Genomic DNA, 22,004 nt, shown 5'->3' with positions numbered 1-22,004 from the left:
TCTGGCATGTTTATTCCCAAGCTCACGTTACACAGAGCCCTGGTGCCAGGCAGTGGGTGCTTTGATAAGCCAGTTGTCTACACATAGGCATTTCAGTGGGCTATGGCCTCATTCTCTTCCCCATAAATTTGGCAAAGACGGCCTTGTACAGGGCCAACCTACCTTAGCTGCCTGCCAAATAGGTTCTGTTTGCAAACCTTGAGATGGGACTAAAGACTAAACTACCATTTGTTCCATCCCCACCCTCCCTCAACCACCTTCATCCCCCATCTCAACAGATGTGCACACAGGTAAGCCAGGAAGAGCCTGAAAATAGCTCCGGGTAACCGTCTGTGCTCAGGCATTTGGCCTGGTACCAACAGGAACAGCCTGACCTGGAGTAAGGACCTCCCCATCCTTTCATGCTCTAGTCACTTATTTAGAGCAGAGGTGGGGACTCAGCACAGAGAGGCTGGAGAAGATTGATGGACATTGGCTCAGGTGACACATGCTTTATTTCTTGCCTTTTGCCTGCAATTCTGGAAGTGACCACCAGGGGTATCCCTAGTAATGACTTGTGATCCCAGGGATCTATGGTACCCACCCCCAGGCAGGACAGACTGATTCTGGGAGGTGATGAGGGCTTTTGCACACTCACAGGAAGAAGCACTAGACCAGGGAGAACCAGACGGTCTTGAATTTGAGTTGTAGCTCTGGTTTTATTTAGCTCTATAATGTTGGACTGTCTGGAACCTCTCTGTGTACCTGTAAATCAGGCTAGTGAGCCCTGTTTTGGCCCTCCACAAAATAAGAGATTCATTGTGTTGTTTGTGGGGGAAATAAGAGGCTGCACAGTCTCCCAAGTCTTCCTGTCCCAAAATTCTTTATTTTTATTTTTTCTATAAAATTATACTTCTTTATGAAAAGCACCAAGTATAACCAACTTCAGTTCTAACTCTATGGACCAATCGGGAGAGGAACTTAGAAGACTTTCAGTGACTGATTTGTTGGTCAGAGGGTGTTAGGGGTCAAGAAGCCAGAGCAGGCAAGAGAGCATCACAGGGCCTCTGGCCAGGACCCCTGGTCCTGGCAGCATCTTCATGAACCCCAGGTGTCGTCATTGAGCCATTTGGAAGTGTCTACTTCAGGGGTGGAGGGTGGATTCCCCAGTACAGAAGCAGGCGGTCCCTAGGGGATGGCTTCCTTCCACGGAAAACCCCATGCTCCACAGGCCACCTCTGCTCTCATGTGTCATGTGTCTTTGCTGTTTCATCTTCCTCTTCTCCTTTGGCTACAGGGCGACAGTCCCGGCCCGGTTCAGAAGAACCTGCACAACCCCATTGTACAGGTAGGTGTGCCTTCCCTGGCCACTCAGGCCCTCCCTCCACCTCACCTTCACCGTGACTTCACCCTTTTTATCCTCAGCCCTCAGCACCACCATGTCCATACTTGGCCACCCAGGGCAGAGAGGAGTTAAGCCACTACCTCAGTCACACATAGGTCGGTGCCCCAGCCAGGCTCAGCACCTGAGTCTGCCCTTCCATGTCCTCTTCTGGATCTGTGGACCTACTAAGTGCATCACGCATCCCTAGAGAGTGTCTTCTCCTGGCAGCCAAAGGCTAATGACGTGGGCCCTGGGCTCTTTGGGCCCCTTGCTGCAGGAAACTTTTTAAAGTTCATTTTTAACCTTTCAATACTCTATCCTCAGAGTGAGAAGGGGGCTGTAGGGAGGAAAACAACATGAATTTGACTGTCAGATGGGGTCTCTGAGATCAGCTTTCTAGTCCTGGGGTTCCCACGTGCTGGTCTTCTGGACTGCTCAGCTGCATCAGGGTCCACCAGTGAAGATTTTTCTAATGCAGATTCCTGGGCCCTTCACCCCAGAGATTCTGATCCACCAGGTTGGGGGAGGGGGGAGTGGCTGGAATTCAGGTAATTCTGACTTGGTTTGGGGAACCATGAGTCTAGTCTAACCTCCACCTTTTGACCGGTAACACCACTCTGCATCTTTGTATAAAGCACTTGACAGTTTGCAAAGCTCTCCTGCAGACACCACCCCAGTCCCGTAGTTACCCCGACAGGAAGACCTCCTCCACAGCATCATCATCATCATCATCACTGTCTTTGTCATTATTAACAATCCCCGCATGTCACAGACGAGAAACCTGGGCTCAGAGAGCCTGGGGGCTCTCCACGTTTCCATGGGTAGTAACATAATTGGGATTAGAACCCAAACCCCTGCCTCCCCGCTCTACCGAGGCCAGTCCTGCTTCTTGTCCAGGGCCTTAAGGTCTGGGGTCCTTGCTCTTGGCTGACATGGAGCTCAGATTTCCTCCTTCCTGGTTTTCCCGGCTCCCCTATGCCCCGTTTTCCAAGGGGACTTTTTCCGCAGTGAACTTAATACACTTGCGATGCCCCCTCCAGATGGGCCCTGTGATCAGCCGTGGCAGCATGCGTGGACGCGATTCTGCAAGCCCTCCACGAGCACTGGAAGGCTCTAGGCAAACTGAATTTAAATGATAGTACAAACCCCACCAGCAGCCGTTACGAATGCTGCTTATGTGCCAGGCACTGTTCTAAGCGTTTTTACCCTCACTTTAGCAACATCCTCATGACAGTCTTGGAATGGGTCCTAGTGTCGTCCCCGAGAGATTCTGTAACTGGCCCAAGTCCGCTCAGCGAGTGAGGGGCAGACCCTGGCATCCTTACCCACTGGTGCCTCCCTCCAGCCATCCCCACCCCCCCACCCCTCCCTGTCTTCCGCCCCAGCTCAGCTTGCCTTTGTTCTTCTCCCCTCTACCTCTGCCACTTGGCCTGACTCCTCAGTCACTAGAGGATCTTGAAGACCAAAAACGGAAAAAGAAGAAAGAGAAGATGGGATTCGGCTCCATCTCGCGTGTCTTCGCCAGAGGGAAGCAGCGGAAGTCCCTCGACCCCGGCCTCTTTGATGGTACCGCCCCTGATTATTACATAGAGGAGGACGCGGACTGGTGATACCCGCCTCCCTTCGCCTGCTGCCCGGCGGGCGTGTCTGTGCGTGTGGACGTGCGTGCGAGCGGGGAATGCGCGGCTGGGCGTGCGTGGCGGTGCGTGTGCGCGTGCATGGGAGCTCCGCGCACGTGGGCGGGGGGGGGTGCGGCTGAGCCCCGCCCGCGTGGGCCCCTCCCCGGCGTCACCACCTCTGTAATTGATGTACATACTACAAACGTGTGTGAACATGTCAACTCTCTGTTGTCCTCGGAGCGATACAGTTGTGTTGTTAATCTGGGTTTGTTTTTGTTTTTTTCAATGTTTTTTTTTTCGCTTTTTGGTTCGTTGGGGTTTTGGGTTTGTTTTTGTTTTTTTTTTTTTTGGTCCCTTCCCCCCTTCCCTTTTTATGAAACTTGAAAACTTGAAGGACTGCTGTGTATTTGTAAATAACAAAACTATTGTGCACTCCGTGCTTGTAAATGTCCCTCGTCCGAACTGCTACTTCTGGAGCCCGTCTCCCCGAGGATGTAGTCTGTGTTTGATGTTCCCCCCACTCCACCCCGCCGCCCACCCGTCCCCCCGGTGTGAACGTGTGGGACCAGACCCTGTTCTCGGGGTGCGCCCAAGTCACTTTAACCCGCAAACGCCATCGTCATCAGGGTAAGGTCCACCCTCCGCGAAGACTTGCGAGCCCAGCCCAGGGGACCTGTCTTGTCTCGGTTTGTCAGAGGCCACACGGGCTCTTTCTCACGGCCTGCCAGTTTTTAAATTGCGTTGCCGTTTCTTTCTTTACGGGGAAAAGAAAAGAAAATTGTTCCGTTTAATTTATTTGCACAAATGCAGAAGACTTATTCTATCTAAATTATTACGTAAATATTGGAATGTATATTTTTCCACGGGGGGCGGGCGGGAGGCGGGTTCTCTGTTGACTTGTCTGTTCTATGATCATGCTGCTGCCGAGCTGTGCAAGGTAGAGTTTAGGGTGGCCAGAACCCAGGGACCATTGGACTTCCAAGCTTGCTTTTTTCCGTCCTTTCTTCTTCTCTCTCCCCCCATTCTCCCATCCCTGCATGGGAGTGCGCTCCGCCTTTCTTCCTGCCTGTAGCTCTCTCCAGGCCTTTCTATATATATTTATTTATCTGAAAGAGCACTGACCTCAGTGAACAGAGTGCCTGCTGTCGTGGTCACCTTCTCTTGGGTCTGTCCTTTGAGAAAGGCTGCTGCGTTCAGGGCGAGACAGCCGACTGCATGACCACAGGGTACGACCACAGGGACCCTCGGCCCGAGTTGGTTCCCCGAGGGTCCTGGAGCGGCACGCGTTCCTCGCTGCAGCTGTGTCTCATCCTTGGTTGATTCTGCACGTTGGCGGGGCAGGTGTCATGGGGGAGGCGCCCGTCTCAAGGGGCAGCCTGTTGGGGACACAGCATCCAGCACCAGCACCTCTGCCCTCCCCATTCTGTTTGGTTCCTCCAGCTACATCTCACAGAGTCTCTCGGGATCCCTCGGGCCCTCCTCCAACTTGTCACAGCAGCCTGAGCCTGCTCACCCGAGGAGAGAAGGGCTGGCAGGCACATCTGCCTATTTGGAGAGCAGTGTTGGCCCCGGTGAGGCGTCACCAGCAAAGGAACAGTGAGCATTGTAACACCGGGTGATGGAGAACACGTGAGCTTCTAAGCCAGGGCCTCCCGAAGTCTAAAACTAGCTTTCCCTTTTCTTTTAACCTGCGAATCCCCCCCCCCAGCACCACCTTAAATACTAACAGCTCAATTCACACACCCTCTAAACAACAGTAGTTGTGCTTTCTGCTAGCAGTAACGTTTTCAGCTCTTACCAAGAAACAAGGAGAATTTTAAATGCTGGAGCATCTCTTATCAGAAGGGATAGGATATTTTGTCTAAAGTCTCTAAAACAAACAGAAAAGCCCCAGTTGGCTGCTCCCTTTCCTTCTGACCTGATGGGGGGGTTGGAAAGGAGTAGGCAGGGTACCTAATAAGGATCTTTCTGGCCTTTGGCTGAGCCGTTTCACCCAGCCTGGCGGTGAGGGAGAGCGGCCGGAGCTGGCATCTTTCTCTACAGAGAGATATTTTAGGAAATACTTTTCTCCCCCCATGAATTTTTTTTCTTTTGGTTGATTTTTATTGTTTGCCCTTTATTTACAAGAAAATAAGATTGCAACCCCTCCTGGTAATGATTTAGTAGTTCCTTTTCATTTCAGTTTTTGGAAATTAGGAGATAATTCTAAGAGTTACTAAGGCTGATCTATTTAAGAGAACTACGTCAAATAGCGAATGAGTTATGGGTAACAGTAGATGAAAATAACCTTTCCCGTGGGAAAGGTTTCTCGAAGGCATGGATGCAAATATAAAATATTAAAAAAAATCTAAATAAAGCTTATTTTAAAATATGATCGAATTCTATGTTATTTGATTGCTTCTATCTTACTCCGGGTGGGAGGCAAAGCCTGGCATGACCTGCTCCTTGGAATTCCAGGGCTGCGTCCTGAGGGGGTCATGGGAGGGGCCGAGGAAAGCTGGCTGGATTCTGGGCCCATCGAGGGGCTGAGGCTGGAGTGACCTCCCAGAAACATCTCATCTTTGCCACCCTGGCTGTAATTTGGAGGAGCCGTCAGCATCCAGGGCAGCCCGTGGTCCTAATGCACCACCTCCGAGCCTGGCGCCCTGACCCTGCATTCTCCAGCCCAGTGGCCCCAGTCAGCTTTCATCTGCTTCCTTCTTCCCCCTGGCGCTCCTTCCAAAGACCCAGAGCGGGGCGCCATGAGTTTGGGGCATATTACTTCCTGCAGACCTCAGTGGGCCTCTGCATTGTCCCGACTTTCCCCGCCATCCCTGGGGACTGAGAGGAGTTTAAGAGAGAAATTAAAGGAGCCCCAGGGCTTCCCTAATGAAGCCAGAGTGGGCCAGGCTTTTTCCAAGACCCGAGATTCACCAGATGCAAAGCCAGTCCTCCCCCGGTGAAACTCCACAGTGTGGCCTGAGAAGAGGCCACCTGGATACCCCAATCCATGATCACAGCCAGTGCCTTCAACCTCAGTCTCCCAACTTAACAACAAATCCTCTCCAGCAGTAAAACTGATGGAAGACTAGCTTTTTAACTCCCGTTGCATTTCTGCTAGAAGAGAGCTCAGAGCACCATAATGTATAGACCGTGCCGAGAAGTTACAGAGCTCAGGACTGCAAGGAGCTTAGGGGCATCTACCCCAGCAGCTCTCAACCTGGCCACACATTAAAGTCACCTGCCGAGCTTTCTAGAAAAAAATTACCAATGCCGGGTGCTACACCCCTGAATCAGAGTGTGGTTAAACCTTCTCTGGTGCAGCCAGGATTGAGAACCACTGGGCTAATGTGAGGAGGGCAAATGGCCCCAAACACACATGCCACAGCTTCCCTCACCCTGACCTCAAGCAGACATCACTAATCAATTCAAGAACCCTTCCTACCCAGCCCAAAGTGGCCTCTAATTTTTTCACTTTACAAAGCCTCAAACAGACACCGCCAATCAGTCAGAGTTGGCATCCAAGGAAAAAAGCCTATTTGCCTTCACCAAACTAACCCAACCCACTACGCCTAACAGATGCGGGAAACTTTGTCCCAGAGAGGAGTGATTTGGCCAAGATCCTAGCTATCGCTCCTTCAATCCCGTGGCCTTCTCAAGGGCCAGGCCACACCTGATTCAAATCCAAGTAGCTCTACTCAAAAGCCACGCTACCTCCTTTGTTAATCTTCTCCAGACCTTGCCCCAAATGGTCCAACTTCAAGTGTCACTATTAGTCAGAAATTGGAGTAGGGCTGCCCCAGCTGCAGGGCCGGTGGACAGCTGCACAGGTTGTATACTGCATTGCCCCTGCATGGACAGCGCCCTGAGCTGTGCAGTGCACAGCCTGCGTGGCTGTCCTCAGGGGCCCTCCTGCGTGCTCTCCGACCCGTGCTGGCAGGTTCTAACTGGCGTAACCTAACAGTGGAATAACAATAATAACCTCTAACAGTTGTTGGGCACTTACTATGGGCCAGGGTCCATGCTGCGTGCTTGACGTGTATTAACTCAGTTAATCCTCCAACGGCTCCATTATCAATGAAAAAACTGAGGCGAGGTAAATTGTCCGGGGTCAAGGAGCCAGGAAACAGTAGAACTGGGCTTCCAACCGAGTGAGTCTGTAGTGCCCTGAACCGCTCCTCCGTGTGGGCAGTGAGGGGCTGGGACCCAGCACGTGGGCGCCTCCAGTGCCTCCGAGGGGCCCGCTTTGAGCTTCACCCCACCCCACCCTCACGCACCAGTAGCCCCTGGCACAGCCTAGCACTTCCTTGCTTTTGTGACCTAGTCTATCTCTGTTAGCCTTTTACCTCCGGCCCAGAAAACCCACTCCCAGAGAGGGGCTGGCAGGGAGAGCAGAACAGAAACGAGCTGTGGTCTGGCATAAGCTCTCCATCTTGGGCAGGGGACGCCTCCATCTGCCCTGCTATGGAACCCCTCGCCGTACCAGAGCTGCCACTTCCTGAGGTGGGGGGGAGGTCCTCTCAGGATGGCCCAGGGGTCCCAGGAGCTGCCCCACACCTGTCCCCCAAGGTTATGCGGCTGCTGCTATGTGCGTCACTCAACCTGGACTCCCAGGGAATCCAGGTGTAGTGGGGCTGCATCAGATGGGGTCATCAGGCCTGTGACATATAATATGAGTTTGAAAGTACCTCAGAATTCTCTGGCGGTCCAGTGATTAGAACTCCGCACTTCCATTGCCAGGGCCCCGGGTTCGACCCCTGGTCAGGGAACTAAGATCCCGCAAGCCGCCTGGCATGGCCAAAAAAAAGATAAAAGAAAAAAAAATTTTAATTAAAAACTTTCTAAAATAAATAATGCCAACTGGCCCTCTCACCAAAACCCTGCATTTCCTCCCAAACATCCTACCCCCAGCCCATCTGCTCTGAACAAACGACTCTTAAGTTTTTTCAACTCAAACCCCACCAGGTGGGGCAGAACATGCCACACTCCCCTCCCTCCCACCTGTTCCCGTTTTCCCGTGGGAAAAAAAAAACCGGTACTAATAAAGAATCAAGCGGGAATACATATAATTAACTTTATCTTATAAAAGGATAGATTCATAAGTTTATATATAAAAGAATGCCCTATAAACTTAAAAATAACGTAGGGGTTTGACCTTGACTGTATGTTAGAAGTTGTTTAAGTATCTAAGTCATAATGAAGTGTCACCATATAAGCAGATTGAGGGTATACATCCTGATGGCAGCTAGGGTATGGAGAATGCATACCTGAACCACAACTGCATGGTGTCTTAAAGCCCAGTTACTGAAAAATATGCAAATATGCAGCCCTGCACTCTACATCCCCAACAAACTGAATCCTCAAGAAAATTATCCCAAGAGGATTGATCTTTAAGAAGCAAAAATAGTAGCAATTGAAAACCTTGACCTTTCCTTCCTGGAAATGGCAGGAATCCTGTTCCCTGGCACATCCCCAGGGAAGTCTTGTGACATTGTCAGGCCAGGTGCAGCAGCCATGCTTCTGAAGCAAAGTCCCTGGAAAACAACGGCTGACTGCTCGTTTGCACTTCTGAGTTTCAGGTTTTGGAAATCTTTGATTGCTTTCTTAATAGGTTGCCAGTAGCAGTTAATTGCACCCAAATAAGAGCGTCTCAAATTGCATGCCTTGCTCCATCTGGAGGACCCTTGCAACCCACCAGTGGTGCCAGGCCAGGCCTGGCCTGGGTAATTGTTCCAGCTCTGGCCCAGCATCTGATTTCAAGCAAGTCGTTTAACCTGTGAGCCTCAGTGTTCTCATCTATGAAGTGGGTGTAACAACCCTTTCCTCCTTGTGGGCTCAGAAATGCCAGCTGAATGTGTTTTGGAGCCTGGAAAGCTCTGGCCCCAAGGCTTGTGTTCTCCAGGATTTGAGTGGATTTAAGTTCAACCAGAGGTAGGAAAAAAGTGTGCAAACAGCTTGACATACATCTTGAGCCCGAAGGTGACTTGATCAAAACTTATCCCTGGGGCTGAAATCAGGGCATCCAGCTGCCTGAACCTGACACTCCTCCAGCTGTGTGCACAGCCCTTGGAGTCCAGATTCCCTTCCACTGCTGCTTTGTGAGAGAATTCTGACTTCTCTGCCTTGGAACAAGGAGGGTTTGACATGTTCACCCCTAGAAACCACCAGCTCTGAAAACATTCTGTCTTTCTTGAGTTCAAATAGAAACATACTCTGATGTGGCTAGCAGAGAGAAATTTAGACCATGGGAAGCAATTAGGCTGCCCAAGGCTGGGTTCTTGAGGCAGAAGCCCCAAGGGTCCCCCCAGGGTGGTATGTTTATAAGGAGACGTGTGTCAGAGCCCAAGGCCAGCCTGGTCTGGCAGGGAGGAGTGCATCGAGCCCTTTGCAGAGACGCACTCATATAATCCTTCCAACAACCCTCCAAGATAAATATTGTTATTGTCCCCATTTTACAGATGAACAAACCAAGGCACCGAGAGGTGAAGTTCTTGCCCAGAGTCACACAGTTAGGAAGAGGCAGAACCCGGATTCGACCCCACCAGTCTGGCTTCAGAATCCATGTTCTCAGTAACTGTGCTATGTAGTCTCTGATCAGCCACTGGCCCCCAACTTCTCCCCCAGGGACAACTGACCAACAGGAAGCTTCAGAGAACTTGAGAAAGCCTCACTAGCCAAGTCCTGTACAGACTAGCTCTTTGGGGCTCAGTTTCTCCACCCAACAGAGGAAGAAATTGGAATAAGCAGGGGTTTGCGAACTGTGTTCCATGGGGGTTCCTCAGAGGTCCCTCAAGAGGTGGCCATAGCTGGTGAAAGAACGAGCAGGCAGGCCTCCAGCCCCACCTTCTGCCAGAAGCTCTGCTCTTATCTGTTACACACTGGACCCACATGTAAGAGTCCGTTGGAAGGATCCTATGATAGAAAAAAAGTGAGCAGAGAGGAAGGGAATGAGAGAAGGTTTGAGAACCATACATAGACCAGTAGTTGTCAAGCCTTGAGTTTTAAGGATACAGATTCCCAGGCTCCACCCACACCTACGGAGTTAGAAGGTCCAGGGTGAGGCCCTGGGATCTGTGACCAGCTCCCCACTGTGGACTCAGTTGCAGGAGGTCACATGGGGCAATGGCCAAGGGCAGCATTCTACCCATGGGTTTTAGCACAGACTTGCCATGAGGAAGCTTCTCCAGGGGGCCTGAATAAGGTAGGTGGAGGCCACCTTCCTGGGGCAGCTCCATGGTCCCCCAGTGAGGGAGGAACCTCACCCAGGTAAGACCCCAGGCTGCCCCCAAAGCAGAGAGCCAAGGGGACTGGCAGGTGTGAGCACCCGCTGCCTCCCGGGAAGCCTCAGAAGCCCCCAGCAGTACCCCTATTAGAGCCACAGAGAGGGTCCCAGGTTTTCCTAGAGGCACACAGCCAGGAAGTGGTGGGGGGCAGATGTCAAACCTGGCTGATTCCAAGTCCTGAGCCTGGCACCCACCGTCTCAGACGTTACCTGACCTGTGGCTGACAGAGGCTTCTGACAAGCATTGGGTGGACCTGCCGGCTTTGGCCTGGGGCCAGTGGTGCCCCTGGATCCGGATGATGAGCCCTAAACTGGGAGCAAGGCAGCTCAAGCCGTGTTCTGTGGAGCGGTCTGGGGTGGAGCTGCTACCAAGGGGCCTGGCAGGGCTCTGCCCAGACCCTGCCCTCAGGTTCCGGAGGAGGCCTGGCCTTCTCCACTCCGGAAGGCCCACCCGCCCCCAGCCCAGCGCAGTCAGGAGCCCTGAGCCCGGCCCTGGACTCCCAGTTTTCAGCTTGGCCAAGGACTCGCTGTGTGACCATGGGCAAGTCAGCCTCCCTCTCTGGGCCTCAGGTCCCCTCTAAAACAGGCCAGGGTGGTAGTTACCCACTTGTGGCCTGTGGAGCCTTAGGAGTCCCGGTGTCCTGGGCCACCTCCCCGACCACACTCACTGGCCTTCAGCCCAAAGCTCCAGTTTATGTACCTCACAGATACAATTTCATTTGGACAAAAGCTCTGCAACATGAAGGCAGTGGGAAATCCACAGGTTAGGTCACATCTAAGCTCCCTCCAGGGCCCTCCAGGACAAGAGGAGGCACAGGCTGCCTCAGGCCTCCCCCTGCCCCCCAGCCTTGTGGAAAAGTCACTCCCTGAGGGCACCCCCGGACTTCCCTGCTCACCCCTCCTCCCCATCAGAGAGAGAGGGTACAGGCCCCTTCCCTCCTCAACCCTGGCAGAGCTGGGAAGTGGGGGCCACTCACGGGCCCCACAACTTCTGAAAGCCTGCAAGTCGAGGGCCGGAGATCCTCCCAAGAGGCCATGCGCAGCCTCTGGCTGAACCACAATGAGACTACGTTGAACAGTGCCACTCGCAGTTCACAGCCCTTTACACTTTACAAAGCCCTTTCACAGGCAGACTAGGGTCAAGATTAAGCTGTAGATTCTAGGGACTTCCCCGGCAGTCCGGTGGTTAAGACTTTGCCTTCCAGCGCAGGAGGTGCGGGTTCGATCCCTGGTCGGGGAGATAGGATCCCACGTGCCTCACCGTCAAAAAACCGAAACATAAAACAGAAGCAATATTGTAACAAATTCAATAAAGACTTTAAAAAATGGTCCACATCAAAAACAAAATCTTAAAAAAAAAAAAAAAGATGTAGATTCTGGGCAAACTCTGGGTTCAAACCTCAGTCCTGACATTTACTACCTGGTAACCATGCTATGCCTCAGTTTCTTCAGCTGTACACTAGGGACAGTAAGATTGTCAGAGCAGCTGAAAATGAGTTACTACGTATAAAAGGCTCAGCTCAGGTAGCAATAAATGTCAGCCACAATGATGATGGCAATGGTGATGGTGACGACAGTGATCTCATTTCGGCCTCTCACCAGCCCCATGAGATGGGCAGAACAGGCCCCCTTTGTACAGATGCCAAGTATGGCTCAGGTTAGTTCAGCAACCTTACCCCAGCCACCAGGGCCAGCCCAGGTAGAGGGCCGGACAGAGCAAGAGTCTTAGAGCTGAGAGGGCTCTTGGTGGCCTCTCGCCCACCACCCTCACAGCACAGCCAGGCAGGGCATCAATGACCAGTTCTAGAACCCAAGGCTGCTGACTCCCAGGCCAGTGCCCGGAGCTGGCGCAGGCCACAAGATTCAGCTGGGGGAAAAAAAAAATCCCTGGGTCAATAAGTTTTAGAAACAATGAATAGTATCTCCAAAATGAACATTAGCTTTTCAAGGCTCTAGCAAGTTCTGCAGTGAAGAAAAACATTTCACTGCTTTCCATCTCGTGTTTCCCAAACTTAACTGACCACAGAACCAGGCCTTTGAGTCTGGTTCCGTGGAGTGCTCTGTGGGTGGCTCCTGCAGCCCCCTTTATTCTGTGCTTGGAGATGCTGAGTCAGTAATTCTTTGGTGACCTCTAAGCGGCATGGTTTAGCCATGGAAAGTCCCCATGGCTCATGTGGGATTCCCGTGGGCCTTAAGAATGAGGTGAGCCTGGCGCGAGGCCGGGTGGAGTGGGGATCTCTCTCTGAGTATCTGCTTCGCTCAGAAAGAAGCTGGGTCAGTGCACAGCATCTGCAGAGGCAGAAGGGCCCCTGAAGATTGGCTGAGAAATGCCAGTCCCAGGTGTTTGTTTTGCTGTTGTCCCAGGCATAGGCAGACGGCCGAGTCTATTGCCACAGGGTCCTGGGGCGTGGAGAGGAATGGGCATGCCATCCTGCCGGGACATCTGGCCCACCTGCCCTGTTCCCCCTACCGGCTCTGAGCTGCCTAATTGCCTTCCCTGGGACGGGCCAGCAACGTTGGAGTCACATCCAAACTGGCCCCATGCCTGCCCAGTGCCAGCTTCCTTCCTTGTTAGGAGGCTGATGTCTCTGGGGGTGGCATGGAGCTCATGGTCGGGGACAGGCGGGCCAGGGAGGGGAGAAGGCCCACTCTGTCAACGGTCACTGCGGGGACCAGAGCTGTGGTGACAGGAGAGGGAGCTCTCTGCAAGGCGGAGGGAACCTGAGGGCTGTCCACAAACCGAGCGTCGGAGAGTGTAGCACAGGAGTGTGAATCATTCCCAGGTCCCCTCCGTCTCTTCCTGTGTGTGCAAGAAACACACATTCATTTTAGTGAGAGCCTGAACCCAGCAGAATTGGTCAAAACCAAGCAATCAGGGAGGGGTGTCGAGGAAGGACCCAGGCTTTGGAGCCAGATCTTTGGGTTTGAGCCCAGCGTCAGCACTCAGCCAGTGACCCTAAGCCAGTCATATAGTCCCTCTGGGCCTCAGTCTCCCCGTCTGTAAAATGAAAATAAGACTGCCTACCTCACAGGGCTGTTGCAAAGATGGAATCAGAAATGGGTAGAAGCGTCCTGTGGCAGCTGCCTGTCCCAGCACCGCAGGAGATTCAGGAGACAGGAAGCTGGGGCCAGGGAGACGAAACACAGGCTCTGGGGCCCGGCTGTGCCCTGTGCACACAACCGATGGTGTTTCTGAGCTCGACTTTCCTCATCTATAACGTGGGCCTCTGGGAACCCGTGTCCACCTCGAGGGGGAGGACGCAGTGCGTTCACACCCACGCGTCGTGAAGCACCAGGCAGCGCCGTCCTGATGCCGAGGCCTCCGGGGGCGAGCAGAGTGACTGCCGGTCTCTGCCATCTCAGATCAGCTCTAAGGGGCCCCACTGCAGAGTGCTGTGGGTGACGATGACGAGGACCCCTCTCTGTGAGCACCCTCACAGCCAGCCCTGTACTGGGCTCGCACACGCCCACCGAGTCTAAAGGAAGCAGCCTTGCTGGGCTCTGGTGCTTCCAAAGCTCCTGGTTTTTCAAGAGAAACCAAGAATGTCATATAATACACCCCAATTCTTTAATATTGGCAACTACTTTTGTTTTAAAGTTTAGTGTCCTTTAGGAAAAAAAAAATGCTACGGCCCCAATATGTCTCCAGACCACCGGCTCCGCTACCTCCCTTCTGGACTCTCTCTGTGGGCCGGTCCAGCCCTGGTGGTCCTCGTCTTCCCCTTGACCAGTGAGTCCCAGGCCATAGGTGCCCATTTCATTGGCCCATGTGCTCCTTCCCCAGAGGGCCCTCCTGCTCTTCCCTCCCCGGACAGCCAGGCAGCAGGGGGACTGCACTCATTTCTGACCCCGAGCAGTGTCCCCAGGGCTTGGGGTGTTTGGGCAGAAGCGGGGGAGCTGCCCTCAGAAGCCTGGAATCAGCACCGGAGCCCCCAGGGGCCCATATGGCCGGCAGGACTCGGGGTCAGACCGCCTGCAGCCTGAGAGCCCAGCTAAATCATTTCTCGTGGACTTGGCCAGGCTCTGTGGGACTCAGAGATGTAGAGGGTGTGGGCGAGGGAGCACTTCAGGTGAAGGTGCTGATGGACCTGACAAAAGGGGGACGCTCTGCTCTCCCAGAAGTTTCAGCAGGATGCATGGTCATAAGTGTGAAGAAAGCCATAAGCTGGAAACCCAGGGATATGGAGAGGGGGTCAGGCTGAGGACTGAGGACAAAGACTGGCTGCTGGGGGGTTGGGGGCAATGATGGAAGCTGGGAGAGAGAAGTACAATATGACTTGCTGACCTTCACGGAGGGCCTGCTGTGCCAGGGGTGTGTAGGCACTCTACACACGCTCATTAAGTCATTCAACAAACACCGGCTGACCACTTTCTATGTGCCAGGCCTAGGGCTAAGGGCTGAGGGTGCAGACGTGAATGACGAGATGACATAAATTATTCTAACATAGTCCTCACCAAAATCATATGAAGTGCGTGCTGTGTTATTGTCTCAGCCTTACAGATAAGGAAACTGAGGCCCCACGGGGCAACATAAATGGCCCAAGGAGACGTAGTCAGCGACGGAACAAGGCTAAGAATTGAGGTCCAGCAGACTATAGCACTACACCACTTCCAGGCCAATACGAGTGAAGCTGATAAAACCGTGAGCCATTAGAACAATCTAGTCCTGGAAGGAGGCAGAGAAGAGGGGTCACAATTAAAGAAGGTCATCTAAAAGCGGGGAGAGGCTTATTTCCCCAAATGCGTGGAAACTTCCTAGCATGTTTTGCCTTGGGCCAAGGCTCTGGTAAACATATCAGTGGGTTTGAGAGGGGTGTCAGTCCGCAGTGAGCATGGTGGCCACCAGCCCTGGCTCCAGACTCCGCCAGGGATCGTGTTTCAGGATGCATGACGAACAGCCAGGGCTAGCACCAGTTTTCTCCCTGACATTTCCTATAGCATCTGAGTTGCAAGAAGGCCCCCAGCACAAGCCTCACCAAAGTGCTCTTCATTTTGAAGGAAGTTAAACGAATACTGCCCTTAAACATCTTTGCTGTTCCTATTGCCCTTTGGGCAAGAAATAAAGTCGCTCACCCCTGGTGCAGGAAACTTCCAGGAGGCACTTTGAGGCATTTTGAGGAGGCAGGAGGTCGGACAGGTGCATCATTCGATGAGGCTGATCGCAAAGGAGGTGCTGCCTCCAAAGGCCATGCCCAAAGCCAGAGCTCCACGGATCTGACTCAGCTGTGGTGCCCCCGCCCAGCGAGCAAACGGACTGGGTCTCATGGCCAACCCAATGACCACAGTCTATGTGGCTCATGGAAGCAGGCTGAGCAGAGATGTCCTGAGGCCCACAGGGGAGCTGGGAGGGTCGGTGAAGGGAGGAAGAGGTGGGACGACAGATCCATTAGGGGTTCACAGACCCCACAGCTATCCATCGCCTCCAGCGTGGCCTCTAAGAACTGCACCCACACAAACTTGTACTGTCCCTACATGGGCACGTGGAGAAGAATCCTCCTCCTGCCCGTGGCCTTAAAGAGGCCCCTCGTTTCTCACAGAATTCACCTTTCAGGCCCATCCACCAACAGAGAAGTTGGCCAGGAAAGCAGGTTGAAAAAAAGGACTAGCTGTGGGAATACATGGGGAGGCCAGCAGCCAGCTGGAATACTTTCCTGGTGGAAGCAAAAAAGGGAGGAGACATCAGCTGCAAGTTAGAGTCTAAGAAGGACTTTCCCAAATGTGGGCACTATTCAGCATTACAACAGGTTAGCAAGGAGGAAGAAGGAACGTTTCGATGCATTTTTTTAAAGCCTACGGTAGTTGTCATTGGATCATAGTATGTTTGCCTTCCCTGGATCTCTTCTGAGCATCTTCCTCCGAAGTCTGTAAAATTAGAAAACACTTGCCAAGCATATACCTGGGAAATGAGCCTTGTTGACTCCACCAAGTCAATTCCCTGCTGCCTTGGAAAATTCTCAGGGTGTGGGGAGGAGGGGCTGGCAGGAAGCGTGGCTGGAGGAGGGTGTCCTCTGAGGCTGGGGGCAGGGGACCTGTCGAGCTGGGGACAGACACAGTGAGCACAGCTTAGGCTCAAGTGAGGGGAAAGGGAAGTATGCGGGTGGGTTTTAAGCATTAAGTAGTTATCACTGGTGAGAGCAGAGCTCTGTGGGATTTTTCTGGGTACCACATGGTTTAGCGTATTTGAAGGGACACGTGGGGTGGGAGTGCCATCAGCTTTTAGCTCAGGGCCTCCAAAGGCCTGCTTGGCTCTGGGGTCGGGGTGCTGGGGATTGGTGGCAGCCCACTTGGGGACCTGCTGTTGACCCCGCAGCTGCACAGTTAGTGACTTTGATGCCGTTTAGACCAAGCTGTCCGGTCCCGGTGGCCCGGGCTCAGAGGGCCTGACCTTTGCACCTAGTATTTCACGGGAGTTGCGACCGGGCGCTGGAGCAAAGCGTCTCCCTCCAACACAGCGGCCGTTATCAGGCCATAAGACATCATTTTTTCACCTTCTAATGCAGTGTTTAAAAAATGAGAATTCAGCGTTTGGCTTGAAAGTGCTGACAGGGGCTCCCCTGCCACTGTCCGAGGGCAGGGAGTTTAGAAGGCAGTCGGCTGCCGGAGGAGGGCTGTTCTGAGGACGGAGGGGCCCGGGGCGGAAGGATGGGGTTGCTGGGAGCAGCCACGCTGCGTGCTCACTGGCCTCTAGCGGGTGGAGGCCGGGGATGCTGCTAAACACAGACGGCCCCCACGACAAAGAATGGTCTGGTCCCAAACGTCATTCCATTCCGTAATGCCAAGGTCAATAGGCCCTGAGACCATGTGTACGTTAGTTAGAGGAACCAGCATCCTGAGGCGGCCTAAAGGAGGTGGGGCCGGCGGAAGGTGAGCCTGGAGAGGGAGGCCTGTTCCCTCCCTCCTCAGCTCCCGTCCTGCCTACCTTCTTTTAACCAAAATGTACAGAGCCCCTTCTGTTCCAGGCAGCAGTGGGCTGGAGCTCATACAGGCTCACAAACTGATTTCCAACCCCATGCCCAGGGGTATCATGCCAGCAACTGAAATTGGCCACAATGGGCATATTTACACCACAGAGATGGGCAAACAAATGCTATAAACCAAACACTTTCTTTCTTTCTTTCTTTTTTTTCCCAAAGTGCTTTTTAAAAATACAAGAGCTGGTTGTTCAACATTTACTAACACACCACGGGTCTGGACCCTTGCTAGGTACCAGAGATACCCAGAGAGCAGAACGGGGCCAGCTCCTGTCCTCGTGGAGTTGACATCTAGTGGGAAGCCAGACCCCCATCAAACAATTACACAATCATTAATTAACTTCAGCTGTGAGAAGTGCAGGCTCGGTACCTGGAATGAGAGCTTGTGTGAGTGTGGTTTGAGGGCTGTGGAGGGGTGTGTGTTGCAGGCGGTGACCGACCTATGCCAGGTGACCAGAGAAGGGGTCCCTGGAAGAGGCGACATTTAAACAGAGCCCTGAAGGCTTCAGAGGAGTTCCGGCAAAGGAGATAGCAGCAGACCACCTTCCAGGCAGAGAGGGGAGCAGGCACAGCTGATTGGAGACGGCGGGTGGGAGAGGCAGGAGCCCCAGGGAAGTGGTCCCAAGAAGCCCAGGGAAGGGGTGGCAGACCGGGGAGAAGCTGGCAAAGTCGGCAGGCCTGGGCCACACAGAGCCTTGTCATGTAAGGAACCTGGGTTTTATCCAGGGAGCCAGTGAAGGGTGTCGAACAGACAAGGTCCCTGGGCAGATTCAAACTGAAAACAAAGCAAAGTGGTATTGTCCATCCCCGTCCCATAACTCGGGCTTTTACCACCACTAGTGGTATTAAGCAACACCATGAACCAGGCCTGGGTCATAAAGAGATGGATAGATTTGAACGCTGACTTAGGGGTTCCCTTCGGGCAGGGCAGGTGGGCAGACCCATGCACGGCAGTGCCAGCAGAACATGAAGAGCGCTGGGTGAACAGTGCACATAGCAAGAGGGGTGTCCAGTCAGGGCAGTGTGGAGGAAGGCAGACTCTGAAGGACCTCCCACTACAAAGCCACTACACCTGAAACAAAACATACTTTTCAATACATCGCTGGCCTCATCAAAAATAAGGGAAATTCCCAAGGCACTTCCACCCCAAAATAAAAGTCCATGAGCTAATACCAGGACAGGAGCAGTGAGTGATAACCAAAGGCAAAAACTGGGGTTTGTCCTGGACACAGATGCTGATATCAGGACCAGTGACAGGGGAGTAAACCTTGGGGTGTGCAAAACAAAGCATCAGAAACTGTGACTCTCTCATTCTTCCAGGGCTTCTCTGACGGGGGTGAAGTGGTCCCTGCTCCCAGGTATCATCCCCACTCCCTATCTCCTCCCCACCCCAGCAGAAGCAATGTCCATCCTCTCAGGAGGAAAGCATCTCTTATTTAGAACCTAGAGATTCCCATAATAAGATCAAATATGAGTTCAGCATGCATGAGAATCAGCAGAAACAAACAACAAATTTGGACCCTCCAAGCCCTCTGATACAGTAATGACCAATACCAAATACAACATAATATGTATGCAATATTTAAGGAAATGTAAGATTAAATATTTAAGGATATTTAAGGAAATGTAAGAAATCATAGACTTGAACAAACAACAAGAGACTATCTGGAAAGACCAGACGAACTTGAAAAAGAACCAAATAGAAATTTTAGAAATGAAAAAATATATATATAGTTGGTAACAAAACAAAACAAAACAAGAAAAGGTGGGTTAAACAGCAGACTAAATAGCTGAAGAGAGAATTTTTAAAATGGAAAATATGTCTAAGGAAATTACCCAGACTGCAATGCAGAGAGATAAGTTGATGAAAACCATGAAGGAGAAATCAGAGCTTTCTGGCCCACTACAATAGCCACTAGCCACATATGGCCATGTAAACTTATATTTGGATCAATTAAAATTAAATCAAATTTATAACTCAGTTCCTATGAGCACATTTTAAGTGCTCATAGCCACATGTGGCTAACAGCTGTCACACTGGACAATGTATATTGCAGGCAGACCTCAAAGATGTCATGGGTTGGGTTTCAGACCACCACAGTAAATAACACAATAAAGTAAGTCACATGAATTTTTTGGTTTCCCAGTGCATATAAATGTTATGTTTACACTGTACTATACTCTATTAAGTATGCAATAGCATTATGTCTAAAAAACAGTGTACATACCTTAATTAAAAAATACTTTATTGCTATCAAATGCTAACCATCATATGAGCCTTCATCAAGTCGTAATCTTTTTGCAATAGTAACATAAAAGGTCACTGATCACAGGTCACCATAACAAATGTAATAATGAAAATGTTTGGAATATTACGAGAATTGCCAAAATCTGACACAGAGACATGAAGTGAGCAAATGCTATTGGAAAAATGGTGCTGATAGACTTGCTTGATGCAAGGTTACCACAAACCTTCAGTTTGTAAAAAAAAAATCAGTATCTGCAAGTACAATAAAATGAAATGCAATAAAAAAAAAGTGCCTATATACAACGTTTCCATTATCACAGAAAGTTCTATTGGACAGCACTAGGTTAGAAGATAGGGAAGAAAGTCTAACCCCAGAAGGAGAGCAAACAGAGAATGGAGAAGAGGTAATAATGGTTGAGAATATTCCAAAAATGAACCCACAGATGCAGGAAGCACAATTTATATCAATCAGGATAAATAAAAAGAAAGCTACCTCTAGCCACATCATAATGAAACTGAACACCAAAGACAAAGAGAAACTCTGCAGAGTAGCTAACAAAACAACAATCAGACTGGAGCTGACTTCTCTTTAGTGAAAAGGAGAGAGAGATAGTGGAGCAACGTTTTCCAGTGCAAAGAGAAAAAAAAAAAAAAACTGTCAGCCTAAAACTGTGTACCCAGCAAAGCTCTTTAAGAGTCAAGGATGACATATAGACTTTTTTCAGATAAACGTAAGTCATAAAAGCTTACCACCAAAATAATCTTTATGGAGGAACTTTTAAATCATGTTCTTCAGGAATAAGAAAAGTTATCCTAGAAGTGAGGTCTGAGACACTAGAAGAAATGATGAACAAAGAAACTGGTAAACATGTAGGTAAATTATTTTAAGCAAATATTACCAGTATAAAGTAATCATGATGACAATGTCTAAATTGTGGGGTTTTTTTTTAAAGGATGGAATTAAAATACTGGACATGATAGAGTGTAAGTCAGGAAGAGTGATCAGAAGTGATATGTTTTAGGGCCTTCACTGGTGGCACAGTGGTTAAGAATCCACCTGCCAATGCAGGGGACACGGGTTTGATCCCTGGTCTGGGAAGATCCCACATGCCGCAGAGCAACTAAGCCCATGCACCACAACTACTGAGCCTGCGCTCTAGAGCCCGCAAGCCACAACTACTGAGCCCACGTGCTGCAACTACTGAAGCCCACGCGCCTAGAGCCCGTGCTCCGCAATGAGAAGCCACCGCAACGAGAAGTCCACGCACTATAACGAAGAGTAGCCCCCACTCACCGCAACCAGAGAAAGCCCACGCACAGCAGTGAAGACCCAACACAGCCAAAAATAATAAATAAATAAATTATTTTATTTTATTTTTTTAAAAAAAGAAGTAATATGTGTTAAATAACTCTTACTATTTAGGAGAGGGCATTAAGATATTGATAACCCCAGGTTTTAAGTTAAATATGCATAGTACATCTCAAAAAGTAATCATTAAAGAAGGTTCTAGAACTTCAGCATACATCAGAATCACCTGGGGGCCAGGAGATCTGGGGTGGGCATCTAGAATTTTCACTTCCAACAAGTTCCCAGGTGTTGCTGCTGCTACTGGCCCAGGGACCATACTTAGAGAACTACTGAACCAAAAACAGAGAAATAGGGTGCTTCACTTCCAAACAAACAGAGGGGGTAAAACAGAATGAGAAAACAAACAAAAATCTTCCATCCAGACTAGCTCTGCCCAGTAAAATATAATGTAAACCACATATGTGGTTTTAGATTTTCTGGTAGATGCATTAAGAAGTAAAACGAAACAGATGAAATGAGTCGTAGTAATGTATATTTTTTAACTCAATATACCCAAAATATTATCATTTCAATATGTGACCAATATATAAATTATTAATGAGATATTTTACATCTTTTTTTGTACAAAGTCTTCAAAATCTAGGGTGTATTTTATACCGTCAACACTTCTCAACGGGGACTAACCACACTGCAAGTGCTCAATGGCCACATGTGGCTTGTGACTACTACACTGGACAGAGTAGGTCTAGACTGTAAGGGACATGAGTGTGCAGAGGACAGAGGTCCTGCTCAGTCACTGAGCACGCACTGTATGCCAGACACCGGGCTGAGCACTTTGTCCACATCATACATCATCTCCTTTCATCCCCACATAGACCTGTGAGATTAGCATTATTATCACCCCATTTCACAGATGGGGAAAGCGAGGCTGAGAAAACTGAAAACACTTCCCCAGGATCATCTGGCTGGTAAGCAGCAGAGCTGGGCTTCAAACCAAGGTCTCTCATAGTCCATTGCCACCTCGGAACCTCAGGGTTTCCGTAAAGGATTTTCTATAACAGGCCGGATAGTAAATATTTTAGGCTTTTTGGACCAATCTGTCACAACTACTCAGCTCTGCTATTGTAACAGGAAAGCAGTCTTAGACAATGTATAAACAAATGAGTATGGCTGTGTCCCAATAAAATTTTATCTAGGGAAACAGATAGAGGGCTGGATTTGGCCCTTGGGCTG

The 22,004-nt window shown here is 50.7% G+C and overlaps 1 protein-coding gene across 3 annotated transcripts in view; it reads left to right on the top strand.

The window, feature by feature from the left end:
- KAZN (kazrin, periplakin interacting protein) overlaps positions 1-22,004 on the top strand; it is a gene marked incomplete at its 3' end in the record, with an annotated part of 474,913 nt that overhangs the window by 427,422 nt on the left and 25,487 nt on the right. For 2 of the 3 annotated variants that reach the window (XM_081255920.1, XM_081255921.1), the window contains exons 7-8: positions 1,277-1,327; positions 2,806-2,929. In XM_081255920.1, the coding sequence (XP_081112046.1) occupies positions 1,277-1,327; positions 2,806-2,929 (175 nt within the window). Of the gene's footprint in view, positions 1-1,276; positions 1,332-2,753; positions 2,930-22,004 lie in introns of all 3 variants that reach the window. The other variant, XM_081255919.1, reaches the window with a different exon arrangement.

Source organism: Mesoplodon bidens (assembly GCF_964165515.1).
Source record: "Mesoplodon bidens genome assembly, chromosome: 2".
Classification (NCBI taxonomy): domain Eukaryota; kingdom Metazoa; phylum Chordata; class Mammalia; order Artiodactyla; family Ziphiidae; genus Mesoplodon; species Mesoplodon bidens.
Note: the sequence above shows the minus strand (reverse complement) of the source record. Positions and strands in the feature narration are given on the sequence as shown.